General features: G+C 46.4%; 1 protein-coding gene across 2 annotated transcripts in view; it reads right to left on the bottom strand.

Annotated features, from left to right (window-relative positions):
- The window catches only part of LOC119162441 (TBC1 domain family member 19), a 34,250-nt gene extending 18,032 nt beyond the window's left edge, over window positions 1–16,218 (bottom strand). For both annotated transcript variants that reach the window (XM_037414806.2, XM_075884964.1), the window contains exons 1-9: window positions 16,132–16,218; window positions 14,630–14,702; window positions 13,985–14,079; window positions 12,075–12,149; window positions 7,553–7,616; window positions 3,741–3,846; window positions 2,611–2,662; window positions 2,443–2,527; window positions 210–322 (exon numbers count right to left, since the gene is read on the bottom strand). In XM_037414806.2, coding sequence (XP_037270703.2) covers window positions 210–322; window positions 2,443–2,527; window positions 2,611–2,662; window positions 3,741–3,846; window positions 7,553–7,616; window positions 12,075–12,149; window positions 13,985–14,079; window positions 14,630–14,702; window positions 16,132–16,200 — 732 coding nt within the window. In that variant the 5' untranslated portion in view covers window positions 16,201–16,218. The remainder of the gene's footprint in view (window positions 1–209; window positions 323–2,442; window positions 2,528–2,610; window positions 2,663–3,740; window positions 3,847–7,552; window positions 7,617–12,074; window positions 12,150–13,984; window positions 14,080–14,629; window positions 14,703–16,131) is intronic.
- Window positions 16,219–16,739: the final 521 nt, after the last annotated feature.

Genomic DNA, 16,739 nt, shown 5'->3' with positions numbered 1-16,739 from the left:
TGACCTCTTGGTCGGATGCCAGAGAGAATAGGGAAGAGAGTTGGCTTGCGAAGGCTACGTGAGATAGCAGCAAGGGTTTCGAGCTTTCTCAGCTCGTAATGAAGCAATTGAAAAAATTTTGTGGCATAATGCTCCTCATCGAACACACAACTTCAATGGTCTAACTAAAATATGTTATGAGGCATGGTGAGTGGCCCTTCAACACCTACCTTCTCGGGTGATGAAACGCCCAGCACCCGTGCCCAGAAAGGTCTTCGCATGCAGTGCGGGCATCCTCGCTTCAGGAATTCCCTTGCTGCCAGCTGATCACTTGTGTCGTATACTTTCGGAAGAGGAAAATGCAGGTTACGTGTAAGCCAAGAACAATGAATTGAAGAGTTCTACGAAATGAAAGTCACATCACAGGTATTTGAAGGAGTACCGGGGAGCGATGCAGGATGACCCGAGCTTCTCGGGAAGCCGAGTTTGCTCCGAGCTCGCTAAATCATTTCGATAGAAGCGAAATGATTTAGGCCCGTGTACTGTGCGATGTCGGTGCACCAGATGGTTGAAATTTCTGGAACCCTCTACTGCGGCCTCTCGTATTCATGCCAAGGTTTTGAGACGCAGAACCCCACTCATTATTATTCTATTGACTCGTCGAGATTATGTTCATTGCAGGGGAACAGGCTTGCAGATCATCAGCAACAAAAACTTTAAAATTAAAATAAGATATTTTATACGTGCTGTTTCACTCCGGTATCTCGAAAGCGTTCACAATGTATACCAAGGCGGAAAACAATGTCCCTTTTCCGACATATCCAAATCGGGTGAGTACTAATTTTATACTCTTGCCACACTGACGAAACCCGTTCTCGGAAAGCGCTAAATAAAAAAAATTTCTCTACAGGTAGTGTAGTAAATGTTGCGCCATGAGTAAAAAAAAAATGCCGCCCCTATCTTCGCAGGGGGCGAACTCGAGTAAATGCGTCGCAGAGTGGTTGGGGTAGCCAGCGAATGTTGCGTATTTGGGTATGATTTGGGAATGTTTAATTGTTATTTTGTCTTTATTATATCATACTGATTGAATGAAGGAGAAGTGTTACCTTCAACGTCAAGCGAAAGCCAAGTAAAGACAACCCTTGATTGAATTCCTAACGCTCGATCCAGTGCCTACGTATAAGGGGTAAGCCAGTGAATGGTTGTGCAGCGCGAGAAGTGCGTTTTTTTTAAATCAGGTAATTCGCTATCAGACGCAGCTTGCGTCGGTGTTTTGAGGTGAGAGAGGGGGAGCGTAGGAGAGGAGAGAGATCGAGAGGAGACGCGCATGCGCATTGTGGGTGTAAACGCCGCGGGTTGGAATGCCTAGAGGAGAGAGTGGGGAGCGAGCGTACGTAAGCAGCCGCTGCCTGTGTCAACGTCATCAGGCGAGAAAGAAAGCGTATGAGAGGAAAGAGAAAGGGAAGCGGATGCGCATGCGCAGTGAGAGTGGTCACGCCGCACACCGGATTGAGCTTGAGCCTAAGCTGCTTCGCATCTGAAAAAGACATGCCCGTAACCATAGGCACCCCGTACTCTCCGCATAGGCAGAGAGTAAAGGAGGGGGTGGGGGCAGGGAGGCCGGGGCCCCCTCTGGTCTGCATCATGGAAGGCTGGAATTTGGTCCGGTGTTTTGAGGGTCAGCAGTTGGGCACCATAACTAAGGTGTGGGGGGGGGGGGTATGCCTGTCTGATTCCCAGACTGGGCTGGGTATAGCTCCCGCCCAGGTAAACCTGTCATGATTGACAACAATCAAATGATGCCGTATGAAATAATGCGAGACTTGAATCAGGTGCAGTGAAGCTTTTTTTTGTTTTTTGTTTGCGCTAGCTACATTGTTTGCATAGACATTTTGCAAGTGTACGGTATGTGACTAAGGTAGATACGTTTTTTTATCGCAGACCATCTCGCTCTAGTGAAGTGTAGGGTAACATTGTTATACACCATTGTGGCTACTTTTATCATATCATTATTGTTAACAATAGGAAATGTTACAAAAGATATAAAAGGAGACCTAGAGTGTCGAATGGTTGATTTTGTTTATCCAGTTCTGACCAGGGGCGGATCCAGCCACTCACCTAAGGGGAAGGGGTCACTTGAAGTAGAACCGGAAAGAGGGGGGGGGGGGGTCCGGATGTTTATGATTTTATTATTATTTGTTATTATCACAAGAGCTTTATCACAATATAAACACTGCTAATTTGTGCTCACAGGGGTCAAATAAAGTACTTAGTTGGTTTTCTAATAGTAATAAACTGGAGGGATAAAAATACTGGCAATCACACTTCAGACATAGGCACATTTTGATGCTATAAGCCCTTCTCATTTAAAAAGCTATCAGCCCCCCCCCCCCGCCCCTGGATCCGCTACCGGTTTTGACGTGACTGCAATATATCACCTGAAGATCAATGAATGCTACGTACTTAGCTGGGCAAATAGTTCGTACTCTGCGCTATCCAAGTCCTGAGGCAAGGGAGACTCGTAATCCGGCATCTTCAGCATTTCTCTCTGCAGAAAAAAGTAAACGCAAAAGCACACTCAAAACCTTTCGCAAGTTCCAGACATGCCCGAAACAGTGAAGCCATACGAACCAGTTCGCAAATATCTTTGGTTTTCAGCACCACCGATGCTTGGGCGAGAAGACTTGCAGGCAATAAATGCATCGTGTTAGAACGGATTGTCATGTTACATCAACTTGTTTCAGTGTGCTATTATGGTTTTGTTTTCGCTGATTGTTCATTTTGGGTAACCTTCATTGTCATTATTACTTTTTTCCCGTAGAATATATGGATATGGAGTAGCCGTGGTAATATAGACCTCCACCTCTCCACAGAAAGAGAGTATAAGAGAACAGAACGTATCGCTCAAAAGTAAGAGGGCTTAGAGGTGCTTTGCTTGTCTTGCATGTGTTCAAGGGACTCTAGGAGGCGCTACACGTGCGATGCCATTGCGCGTTCTAAGACGAGGGAGTGATTTCCTTTGCTACCACTCATACAGACGATATCTCCCCCTCGCCACTTACTTCTTCAAAGTACGTGCACAATGTCAGCACTGAGCGTTTAGCCTATCAAGATATCGCGCTTGTCCGTTGCACACTGTTATCTCCGTTTGCGCTGTCGGGAACACAAGAAATTAAGGTAAATCAGTTGACTGCGCAGAATAGGTATGTGGGACAAGGAAGAACGAATGGACGGCTTTATGGAAATACAGTGCAGGAGACCATTTACATCTTATGCTTCGCATATATGGACCAATCGAGAGTATGTACACTGCAGACGTCACAGAAATCACTGTTCATGCATGTGTCACCAAGTGCGCCGGAAAAGTGTGAGTGTGCTCGTTTTTTGTATCTTGTACAAAAAACAAGCGTAAAAAGGGCTGACCTCGAAAACAGGACACAGTATACGAACTCTGTGTAACAACTGAAGTGGAATGAAAAAAAAAATGAGCACAGCGGAAACCAACACATGCACGCGTGCGCAGAAGAAAACGCAGATGTCGCCGAAGTAATGTTTGAGCTTGCGTACTTGGCAATCTAGTAGACAATACAATCAATGCCCTCGTTTCTCGTGAAGAATGCTTCAGCCAGTTTACGCACCCTTTTTGCATTTGCAGGGACTGGCCAAGGGCCCTTTGTTGTAGCTTACAATGACTCACAAAACGGGATTGTGTTTTTAATTTGCAGAATATATTGTCACGGACGTTGCGGACATTTCATTACCTTGTGTTTCCAGAAGTGAAGCATATGTTATCTTTGGTGGGTACTGCAGAAAGCAAGAAGTCAAGAAGGTCCTGAGGGGTGTACAGTGGTTCGGCTGCCAACAGCTCTGCCGGGGAACAACAACATTTCGTAAACGACAACTTGGATGCAACTATTGAATGCGGGAGTGTTTAACAATAAAAATATTTTCTTAACGTCCCAAAATAACAATATGATCATGGTAGACGCTGTAGTGGAGGGTCACAGACATTTCGACCATCTGGTGCTCTTTGACGTGCACTGACATCACACAGTACACGGGCTTCTATTATTTTACCTCCATCGAAATGTGACCGGGATCGAACTCGCGACCTTCCAGTTAGCAGCCGACCACCATCACTGATCCATCGTAGCGGACAGGCGCGACAACACGTGGTGTCAATCTCACCATGTTCAAGTGTGGCCACGCCTTATGATGGCCGCATGGCCAGCGTCACTCATTATTTGTCAATATTAGCAACCAAATATGTCATTCGACGTGCATTGGTAAATCTGAACTGCGTTTTACTATTTTACTCTCTGGGCTTGCCCGCCCCCGCCGCGCTGGTCTAGTGGCTAAGGTACTCGGCTGCTGACCCGCATGCTCGATGGATCAAATACCGGCCGCGGCGGCCACATTTTCGATGGAGGCGAAAATGCTTGAGGCCCATGTGCTTATAGATTTAGGTGCACGTTAAAGAACCCTGCAGGTGGTCCGAAATTTCCGGAGTGCTCCACTACGGCGTCTTTCATAATCGTGTGTTGGTTTTGCCGCGTTATACCTCAACAATTATTGTTATGAGCTTGCACGCCAGCCAGTGTGTCGACGCGCCGATTCCAAATATATGAAAAAAAGTGATTATATTGAAGCACACAACGTATTTCATTGTGTTAAGCAGAGTGAAATAAACTCAGATGTTTCGACATGCGTACATATCCTCAACTGAAATTTTCATACAAAGGTGAGCATTTTTGATTGCGAAATAATTATGAACAATTAAATTACCGTTAGTAAATATTAGTAGAGGTAGCCCGGATGTACCACACCAAATATATATATATATATATATATATATATATATATATATATATATATATATATATTGTAATGATATTAAATAGTGGGGCTCAGGCAAGGGGGGGGGGTATGCCTGTCGTTACAATATATATATATATATATATATATATATATATATATATATATAGAGAGAGAGAGAGAGAGAGAGAGAGAGAGAGAGAAACAGCATAGGAAATGGGAAAGAGAACATCCCATTCCCCCTTCCTCTCTCCAGAACAGTGAAAGTTCTGTCACGCTTTGACGCATGATTGAAGCGAGGTAATTTCCTTCAGGGTGATGGAATAATATTCGGGTAATGCGCTTAGCCTTGGACCTCCTGTAAATCGGTCAACCCTGTTGGATAATGCCAATATGCAAATGGGGAATAGCAAGGGCACGACTGTGCAAACAGCGGGGCGAAAGAGGAACGTGATGAGGGCATTAAACATTCATCCCCGATGAGTTACGAAGTGCAGGCTGACAGCAGCAGTTCGCCAACCTTGGTCGACTCTAAAGTGATCCGGCTAATGGCAGCCGTTTGTCACGAATGGGCGGCGGTGACGCCCCTGACGCAACGTTGGCAGCTTTTGTGATTGGTGGTTGAGCATCAATTCCATTGGATTATTAATGACGCACGAATTTCGACCTTGAGAGAAAAAAAAAACGTGGTGCCCTTCACTGCTCTGACCTTCCAGCGCACGCATTAAATGAAGTTGGTAAAAGAAAGCAGCTCACTGTCGTGAAGCAGCACTTTTCCCTTAAGGTAATACCGGTCAATAGGCTTTAATTTAATTAAGGTTAGTTTTGTTTTACCCGCAGCAGTGGTATATTGCCAGCTAAGGTGCGCTACAATCGCGTTAAGTTTATGGCGGCCGATGGGTACGAAATGCGGACGCAGCTAACTACTTAGAGTTAGGTGTCTGTTAAAGAACCACCTGAGGTGCTCAATATGAATCCGGAGTCTCTCACCACGTCAACATAAAATTGTTGTTTTGGCACGTAAGGCTTCTAAATTTAAGTTATTGCTTTAGAAGTTGATTTCCACTACCGTTCCATCGATATAGTTCATTCGTTTCAATAGGAGTGGTGCGGGCTAACTTAACGACGGTCTGGCAAGAAAACTCTAAATTAGAAAAAAAGATATGTTTACAGTAGGCTTCATGTATTGGCAAGGTGCGATGCTGCATTATCCGTACTGCTGACATGCTTGTTTTATCTTCGTTTCTTTTTAAAAACTCTTATCACAGGTGTTTTTTATGAGCATATTTAAAAGAAACATTTGACGCCCCTGACGAAAGCTTTGCTAGTAGCTGTTGATACAGGTAGGACTTCCGTAGAAAGTTCTCCGCGATAAATTCAGAGCCCGGGATAAACTTTGCCCATATTTTTGTCGACAGTCGTAGTACTCTGTAGGATGATCACTGCGTTGGATTACTGTATGGCCGCGATAAATTTGTTTCAGGTTGCACCACGGCAGCACTTCAGGCCCTGCTGATCACGATTACGTCTTTCTCATAGCACTTCACGTGGCGGGGATTAAGTAGTCATAACGTGTTGCAGGCGATGCCAGGCAACATCAGTGGCAGAGTCGGCAAATGCTAACAAGCGAAACATAACCATCACGAAAGAAACCCCAAAGAAGTGGAAGTTAGTAGGAAGTTTTCGAATAGCGGTCTCAAAGTAATAGTGCCAAGGCCATTGCGCATGTGCGAAACCCAAACCGCGTTTGGGTTTTGGGTTGGGGACGCTATTTCTCGAGTTTAGCGGGAGCCCCAAAGCCTGCCCCAAAAGTTTTGGGTGATTCAAACGTGACGGCACCCACTGAAAAAAGGGTTCTCGATCAAAACTATAGGGTGACACAGAATATGGGGAGTGTCCTAAGCACCGCAGACCCTATTCGAAAACTCTTCGCTCCTGCTTGACCCAAAGCACCTATACGCAAAGGGCTTTGAGGCCCCAAACTTTTGGGGCACCTATTCGAAAACTGCCTAATGAGTTTTCCCATTCTTGAAAATATTTTTTCGTTATAATGAGCATTGTCACTCTGGTACAATGGGTAGCTGAGAAAAATCTCTATTTATTCTGTACAGCAAAAATTATGCACAAATACGAACGACAGACCATATTTACTTTTTCTCACTGTCTCTAAAATACAGTTGAATGCACGTTTGTCAGCGCTTGATTGACGTCACTTGTTGATTTCTCAACGTACGTCCCACTTCAACACTCAACTACTCAATGCCACCGAGAAATGCGTTATTAGTGTTTGACAAACATGCCATTGGTGAAGGTGATGGTCATTAAAATCACTACATTCGCTGAAAGAATGCAATATAGCACACACAAAAAACAGTGACACACGACTGATTGGTACCAAATGCGTTCATTAAAAGCGGAACTGACACCCCTCATGCAGTGGACAGTTTCTACGCCTATACGTTACAGTTGAAATCAGGTCAATAACTGAGGTGGGACATCCGGTGTTAGTCTTCAGACTACACCACATGTTAAAACATGACAGTGTCGGTTTTCTTTGCTTTGTTAAGATGTCATTAGTGACGCCGACCGGAGACTTTGCTGGCGGAAAGCTTTTTAATCCATGTATTTAGAGCGGTTCTGCAATCTTACGCTCACGCTCTTTAGAAAAAAAAAAGTCACGTGATGAATTAAAAACAGATTTACGAAAGAGCCAGTAAACGAAGGTAAGAATGGATAAAAAAATTGAAGCCGTGCTCACCGATCTCTTCACTTCCCAAGTCGAACCACCTGGATTCCACTAATTCTTGTTCCCCAATGGTGCGCTAGATTATGTGAATAAGAAAAATTAGTTCAATACGCTACATTTATTACAGTGCGCTACGTTAGCATGAATTGTGGGACATTTTTTTAAAGTACTGATTAACTCACTTGCAAGACAAAAATATGATATTGCATCCGGATCCAGAACCTGATCAGGACTGAATCTCTCGATCGTGATTGGCGCGCGAGATAGGTCTAGCCAACCACTGCTGAGAAATTTCATACTGGTTGGGATTAAGCGAGATGAGCGGTGCACTGTACGAAAGGTATAATATTATTGCCAGCACAAGTTACAGAAGTGTTTTGTAAGCACAAAGCTATCTCTGATAGGTGGTGGGAGGGTCTTCAAGGATGCCTAATCAACTTCTATTTAATAAAACAAACGGGACTCAACAACCATTTTAAAGAAGGGTTAAAATTGGTTCTTAACTGTATACAACCTCGTGAATCTCGCAACATTGAAATCCTGCACTAAATGTATGATGCTACTTGGTATGAAAAATGAAGTCTACGGTTTGTCAAAAACTTGCCTGGAGGGAAAAATTATGGTTGAAGAAAACGTACTCTAGCCAACTAAAATAAAAACACAAAACGACAGAATTGCTGCTTCGACGCCCACTTCAGGTGCCTTGTTCACAATGAGCGCAGGCGTGGCAGTCTTTATTACTTATGTGTCTACGTACATACCCCTGCCTGAGGTATACGCAAGCGCGTTGCGTCTATCGACATATATATTGTGATGACGTTTATTGAACCGGAGAAGTCGCAACGATGTCGCAACGAAAAATGGCCGTACGACAAGTCTGGCAAAGGCAGCCCAGGTTCTCGTGCAATCAGAGCACGGGGTTTTTCCTTCTTTTTGGAAGGCGCATACACGTTAGTGCGTATGCTCCACTACAATACCCCCCGGGGTGAAGAGTAGCCATCCTGGCGACTCAGGGAGTAGGCACGATGAGGGGGTCATAGTAGGGCTTGACACGGTCGACGTGTACGGTCTCGCGTCCTCGATGGCGCAAATCTGGCGATTGTGTTATGGGCTCAATGATGTAATTCACCGGCGAGGTTGCGTCAATGACACGGTATGGACCATGGTACCGGGCCAGAAGTTTAGTAGACAGGCCAGGAACGTGCGGGGGCACCCAAAGCCACACGAGGGAGCCAGTACGAAACGTAGGCGCTATGTGATGAGCGTCATCATGTCGAGTTTTTTGTAGACCTTGAGCCTCACTTGTCATAGACCGAGCCAACTGACGGCAGTCTTCAGCGTATCTGGCGACTTCCGAAAGCGGGGAGCATTCCGTAGCATCAGGGCGGTACGGGAGTATGGTGTCGAGTAGGTGGGATGGTTCGCGGCCGTACAACAGAAAGAACGGAGAAAAACCGGTAGTCGCTTGCGTCGCGGTGTTGTAAGCGAAGGTAACAAAAGGTAAGACAGCGTCCCAGTTAGTGTGGTCGGAGGAGGTGTACATCCTCAGCATGTCGCCAAGTGTGCGGTTGAACCGTTCAGTGAGACCATTCGTCTGTGGATGGTATGCGGTAAGTTTCCGGTGGATGACGTTGCATTCAGCGAGAATAGCTTGGATGACCTCCGACAGGAACACTCGACCCCTATCACTGAATAATTTCCCTGGAGCCCCATGGCGGAGAAAGAAGCTGCGCAGAATGAAGAGTGCAACTTCGTGGGCGGTCGCTGCCGGGAGAGCTGCAGTCTCAGCGTAGTGTGTCAGATGATCGACGCCGACAATAATCCACCGGTTTCCAGAGCGACTATATGGGAAGGGGCCACAGAGATCGATACCCACACGGTCGAATGGGCGAGCCGGGCACGGGAGCGGCTGTAACATGCCAGTAAGGTGCCGCGGAGGCGTCTTGTTCTGTTGGCAAGTGGTGCAAGACTGAACGTATTTCTGCACAAAGCGATACATTCCTCGCCAGTAATATCGTTGGCGCAGCCTTTCGTAGGTTTTCAGGACACCTGCGTGAGCACTTTGGGGGTCTGCATGGAAATTCGCGCAGATGTCGGAGCGCATATGAGTTGGGACAGCAAGGAGCCACTTCCGACCACCGGGCATGTTGTTGCGGCGGTACAGAATGCTGTCTCGCACGGAAAATGGGCTGCTTGTCGGCGTAGCGCTCTCGTGGAAGGGACAGCAGACGGATCGGTAAGGTAGTCGAGTAACAATGCAAGGTATGAATCTTTACGCTGGTCCGAAAGCATGTCAGTGGTGTCTATTGGCGACAAGGTGGTAAAAAGTGGTGACAGAGAAGCCACATCTGGGGTTAATGGCGATCGCGACGAGGGAATGGGAAACGAGCAGTCGATGGGCGGCGATCCGAGTCTGAGTGCCTCTGTTCATATGCAGATGCGGTGGCCTGCTGCGGCGCGTAGGTAGGAGTTCCGAAATATGCGTTTGCAGGTGTGGGGCGACGGCAGCAGAAGCGTGCAATGTGGCCAGCGATGCCACAGGCGAAGCAGATAGGACGATTGTCTTGGGTGCGCCACTCATTAGATCGACGGAAAAAGCGAGGTGAGGGCCTGTAAACTGGAGGCGAGGCCGGAAGAGGTGGAGCTGATGAGGCGACTGGATGCGGTGGGGGCCGCGCGACCACAGCTGCGTAGCTGAGAGGTGAAGGTGGTGCAGGTGGTGCGTAGCCGACAGCTGAGAGATTAGGTGCTACTGAAGTGCATGGGTAAGGGGCCTGCACTGTAGGGAGGACATCACAAATTTCAGTGCGTATGGCCTGCTGCAGTGTCGAAGGCAGGCTTGCGGTGGGCGCGTCGCTATGCGGCAGCAGGGAGAGCTGTCGGGCGACTTCCTCCCTGATGAAGTCTTTGATGTGGTTGGACAGACTCTCTTGGCGAACGTTGGCATTTGTGAGTGCGACGGCCGAGCTCGAATCCGGCATTGGGACACTCTGTCGGGCGATGGAACGCTGACGGCGCAATTCATCAAAGCTCTGGCAGAGGCTTACGAGGATTGCCACCGTGTTCGGGCTTTTTGCTAGCAACATCTGGAATGCGCCATCCTCGATGCCCTTGAGAATCTGCCGAATTTTCTTTTCTTCGGGCATAGACGAATTCACACGCCTGCAGAGGTCGAGCACGTCCTCTATATAACAAGTAAACGTCTCGCCAGGCTGCTGGGCTCGGTGGCGCAGGCGCTGGTCAGCGCGGAGCTTACGGACCTCTGGTCGGCCGAACGCTTCAGTCACGAGTGTCTTAAAGGAGGACCAGTTGGCGATGGCGGTTTCGCGGTTCGTAAACCAAAGTTTAGCTACGTCTGCCAAGTAAAAGATAACGTAGGCGAGCTTAGAGTCGTTGTCCCACTTGTTGCTGGCGCTTACGCGTTCGTACAAGGAGAGCCAGTCTTCGACGTCTTGCTCACCACTGCCGCTGAAGATTGGTGGGTCCCGTTGGCGAGTAGCGCCAGGGCAGGTAGACGGGACAGCTGGTGGTGCTGGCTGGGCTGGGATCGGCTGGTTGGCGACTGCGTCAATCATGTTTTGCAGTGGTCTCTCGAGCAACTTGCGAGAGCGGAGCTCCAGGTCTGCTTGGGGATCTCAGCAGCCTCCACTAAATGTGATGACGTTTATTGAACCGGAGAAGTCGCAACGATGTCGCAACGAAAAAGGCCGTACGACAAGTCTGGCAAAGACGGCCCAGGTTCTCGTGCAATCAAAGCACGGGGTTTTTCATTCTCTTTGGAAGGCGCATACACGTTAGTGCGTATGCTCCACTACAATATGTATAATAAAGACCACCATACATTCGTTCATTGTGAACAAGGCACCCTTACTCGGCTCCGAAACGTTAATTGTGTTGTCTTGCGTTATCAATTTGTATGCTTTCATTAGCGTTGGTATCAGCCGGTAGTTCTCGATACATTTCGATGAAGGATGCTGATGCTTATGCTTTCACGGTGTGCTCCCATGCGTGCGACTATCGCTGACGTGACTATTTGAGCGTTTCACTAACAAGCGTACTCTTTTTCTCTTTTATTAACATACTAACATGCACTTCTAAAGCAAATTAAACGTACCGAAAATTAATGTAGGTTGCTTCAGGTTAGCAAGATGGGCAAGAAGGAAAAGACAGGGATGTAGCACTGACACGACATCGCAAAAGAGACTTCTTTTTGCATCGCCAGGCACCTCGACACTTCTTTAGGGTTCTCGACACTAGTGTTCTCATTCAGAGCAACAATCGAAAAATATTTAAATTTCGTGTTCAGAAAAATGTTCAGAAATATGTTCAGAAAAAAATATGTTGTAAAATATGTTCAGAAAAAGAGGCACTTTACCCTGCACTGACGAAAGGGATGAAGATGTTTCAAAAAAAGTGGTGCAAAGAAAAAATGAATACGGAATGTACACAATGGCAGGCAGATTACGAGCAAAAAGTTTAGGTGGAAGGAAAGGGAGGAAGAAGCATCCCCATTCTGCGTTTATGCCAGACGAACCTTGCGGCTAAGTGGTAGTCCAAACTGTTTGGCCGTGTCTCTTAGGCACTCGATGAGCTTAGAGTACCAAACGCTCTGAAAAAAAAAAAAAACTTGGCAGGTGAAGATGTTACCGCGTATAACAAGAATTGCTACATAATAAATCAATCGCAAACATTAGGGTGGTTTTTTCGTGTCCAAAATAATACCGTAACACTTACGGAAAAGAGTGTTTTCACGGATTAAGATACATTTACCAGTGGGTTTGACCAATTGTCTGACACTCTTATCACACGGTGTGACCGATAGCCTAAACTATAGTTATGCATGACCGCATCCGAGCCCAACCCTGAATCACACAACAGACTGCCTCCAAGGTCCTCCCCGGCCCGACGCTGTAGGGCTGCAAGCCCGCCCGGTCCGGCCGGCCCGATGTACAAAACCAAAAGTCTAGGCCCGGCCCGACTGCTGCCGAGTCAAAATATTGCTTTTCGATAATATGGCATTTTATTCGGCATATGAAAGTTAAGCATAAGCAAACGACATGTAGCAGTCACTATATACACAGATTACAAGATGCCAAAAAAAAAAAAAATAAGCTGTCCTATGGTTTGGGATTCAATGCGAAGTCTCGTGTTCGTGTATATCACATGTTCTGCCACTCTGAAGTTCCTTTCACTGCTTGGACTGGTAGCCAGAATTACCAATATATTTTTTGTCAGGGATAGTAAGCAGGGGTGGTGCTAGAGGGGGGTAAAGGATGTGTGTGTGTGTGTGTGTGTGTGTGTGTGTGTGTGTGTGTGTGTATGTGTGTGTGTGTGTGTGTGTGTGTGTGTGTGTATAGTACCCCTCGAAATTCTCTCCTGTCCCCCTTTGCCCCCCTCCCCGCTGTAAAGCCAAGTTTAATCGTAACACAACTGAGAATTTTCTGCCTCCCTGACTCCTCCTCGATGTGACTCATTTGAAGTGTCTGCCTAACCAGTCAAAAAATTTTGGTCCCACCCCTGATTACAAGCTTGGAATATTTAATGCTTGATCTTTCAGAGGCTGTACACCTCAGACTCAGGATAGAAGGATGATACCATAGATAGATAATCACAAAGCTAATTTTGCTTCCTTATTGCTACCTGCTTGAAAGGTGTTCCGGCACAGCGGGCTTGACACGGTATTTGCACATGTCCCAGCCCACCAGACAAAAAAGCTAAGTAGCCTGAGCATAGCCTGGGCCTGAAAAGAAAAGACGTTCGCCTACTCGAACCCGGCCCGCGGGCTGGGCTGGGTTTGGTCTTTTGAGCTCCTCAGAGCCCATGCGAACCTCTAGTCTCAACACTCATGACTGAAAAACCACACACACACACAAAAAAAAGCCTTGCAGTTAGGGAACATGCTGTGGCAGACAGATGGCATAAGCATAAAAGGCGCACGTATACGCCTAACTCTACACACAACGCAGCATGTAAAATCACCCATGGCTGGAGCACTTCCGCTTCACAACCCTATACTGACCATATGATATACATGGACATGGTATCTTTGGCTGTCGGTTAGTACTGGTTCCTGTTCCATATAAATCAATATTAAACATTAATAGAATAGGCGTAGCAACGTGGTGTGCTTGTATATGACCCTAAAAGGGACAGATCTTTTAAACTAAGCGCACCTAATATGTAACAACGTTTTGATTATCGATTTTCAGTTATCATCTGGTACGCTGTCGAAAGGACCAAGTTTGTTTAGATAACCCCTTACCTCCTAATGCTGTTTTAGTTGAAACATTACCCTCTTAAAGGCTGTTTAAGGTAACGAAGACACTCTTACCACCTTTTGCAAAGAGGGAGCTTTATTTGCTTGACACCACCTTAAAGGTGCAAAGTGGTTGAAAGGATAGGTAGCTTTCTAAAGGCCTCTCTTAATGCCGAAATATAGCTCACCTGCATCTCATCCAAAAATGCATCACCGGTGCTGCTTTCTCCTGTGCTCGAACTCTCAGTGCTGTAACCGCAGTTGTGTGCACAATCTCGACCACCTTGGGTACAATAATGCACAAAAGAACACGATATCCATGTTAATTTAGAAACGCATTCACCCTTTTTCTATTTGCGTACATTCACGTGCCGTGTTTATCAGTTCGCTGTCCCGTGCAAGCTTGTCCCTTAACGAGCGGCTATCAAGAGCTGCACACTGCACCACAGTTATCCCATGATGTCGCATGATACCTTAAATGATAAAATTTCAACAATAACGTTTCTGTATGCAATATATGCCGAAGAGCTTATTGATCGCTCTTTCGCCCTGATGCGGCATGCTGGTCTCTGGAGAGTCTGCAGGCCGAGCCACTTGATGTACATACATTGTCCACCACTGTGGTCCGAAACCCGACTTAGAAGGGTGTACGTGAACATGTTGGTGATCCATGAACGGAGATGGCCAGTGCACATAGAAAGACGGCGAAAAAAAAAAGGCACATCTCGATCTTCTGTCGCCTTCGTACTGTGCTCCCCAAAGCACCGGCTGTATAATTTAAAACATTAACCCGAGATCAAACAAAACAGGAATTACGAGAGGTTGTAACATACCGTTTTCGAAGGGATCATCACCCAAGATACTTAAAATCGAGCTTTCCGCTCCCGGTGTTTTAGTGATGACTCTCTGAAAAAAAAAAAAAAATACTTGCTTATGTTTCTGCATGTAGATGCAGCTGTAAAATATGAACATGAGAAGATTTCAGTTTTGCCGCAAAAAAATTTCTCGGCTTTAGTTGGTCTTTTGTATCACGTAAAGAGCACGCAGATTTTCTTCTTGTTATTACGATTAGTGGTATATCTTATCTGTGCCGGTGTGCCACAGTATTGAAATGCGAGACAGTGCGGAAACGCAATTCTTCACGTATCTCAGTTCAGTTGCAATAATACCTGCCTCATTAATTACTTTTGGGGCTGCATAACAACAAAAAAAAGCCTTTGTAATGGTGGTGTTCCCATGTTGTAGGCATACGTAACCGGCAACTGTTCCGTCTAGCTGCGCCCGTCACGTGATTATTTCAGGGGTGCGTCACCAGGTTCTAAACAGCATCGCGTCTCACAACAAAGCAAGCAATAGTCGTTACATTTCCCTCTCGATTGCCGTGGGCCATCCGCGAAAAACGGTGTCTTCGAATGTATCTTATACCACCTATATACCGCAGGTTGTGTATTTCCAATTCTTTTAAGATTCCGCGACCTGCGGCTGCTGACTCGCCGGTCGTGGGATAGAATCCCGGCTGCGGCTGCTGCATTTTCGATGCAGGTGAAAATGCTGTAGGCCCGTGTGCTCAGATTTGGGCGCACGTTAAAGAACCCCAAGTGGTCCAAATTTCCGGAGTCCAGCGTCTCTCATATTACTATTACAGCGTCTCTCATATTGATATGGTGGGTTTGAGACGGTAAACCCCACATAAGCAACCAACAAGATAGTTAAATGCCAGAATAGTGCGACAGCTATTTTCGGAGAGAATCACAAAACGCACCTGGTATGTAGAAACCACTCTGACGAGAGCAAAACTAAATATCTAGCCTTCCAAGACCGTGTTGCGCCGCTTTATTTAAAAGTAAAAGAATAATCAAATTAAACTACACTCACTCTCGTTTGACCATCGTGTGTTTATACTACAAAAGAAAATGAAAGTCAGAGGTCAACTTCCTAAAATTTTGTGTGAAATTTGTGCATTTGAACGTTAGCGATTCTAAACTGTTTCTTTTTCAAAATATGGCCGCATTCACTTAAGGAGGTTTTCTGAAACTTGGTACACTAAGTTTTAAGCTTTTCTCAGAAGACAACTTTCTTCATTTTTACTAATTAAGAGCTACGTATGCTCCAGTATACGCCACCAAAATTCATGACGCCAAAGCTAGTTGGAGCGGGAGCTTCCAGGAGGATATACTAGCCTTTTTCTTTTGCGCGTCTTCTTGATTACCACGTGTTCTCATGAGGCAAGAGCTCTTCTTTTGGTTGTGCGATAGGATAACTTACCAATGCGCAAAAAATCATTTCTACCCCCTTGGAGTCCCTCTACGAGCGCATATTTACGAAACCCGATTACCTGCAAATGGTCGAGGACTTCGTAGCCGGTGCCGAGCTCCGGCCGAGTGTGTGGAGGCGGCGATTCCATTCTTTCCTCTGCGGCCGTGTTTCGCCGCTCGGTCAGCAGGAGGCTTTCTCTCGCACACCTCGCCTCCTCCTTTCCTGCAAGGTCGCCGGCCAAGGCGACACAACTGCCAATAAAACCTTCCCGACCAACGCAGGGAGGGGGCGTAGAGGGCACTGTGTCACGCTCAGCTGAGAACAACATCAAGAACAAACAAGTTCGCCGATTCGTCGGTTATACCGATTAAGAGGGAAGCAAAATACAACGAACATGTGAACATGCCAGCGGAATTAATGAGCTGAAAAGCGAGAGCGAGAAAAAAAAAACGAGAAAGAAACAGTGCGGGTGTCGTGGAAAGGCACGAGGGAGGAGATTTCGATGAGAAAGGAGCGGGCGGTTGCATAAGTAGGTGGTCGGGGATCAGCCAAATGGAACTCTTTACTTAGGTTAATGAGAACGATTTCCTTGAAATAATCTGTGATCTTCGGGGCGAGGCCTGCCAGGCAGTTGGTGTACTATTAACGTGTGTACACACTTTTGTGGTTGTCTAACGGCTTCGTTAG

Source organism: Rhipicephalus microplus, chromosome 2, assembly GCF_043290135.1.
Source record: "Rhipicephalus microplus isolate Deutch F79 chromosome 2, USDA_Rmic, whole genome shotgun sequence".
In the NCBI taxonomy this organism is placed as follows: domain Eukaryota; kingdom Metazoa; phylum Arthropoda; class Arachnida; order Ixodida; family Ixodidae; genus Rhipicephalus; species Rhipicephalus microplus.
Note: the sequence above shows the minus strand (reverse complement) of the source record. Positions and strands in the feature narration are given on the sequence as shown.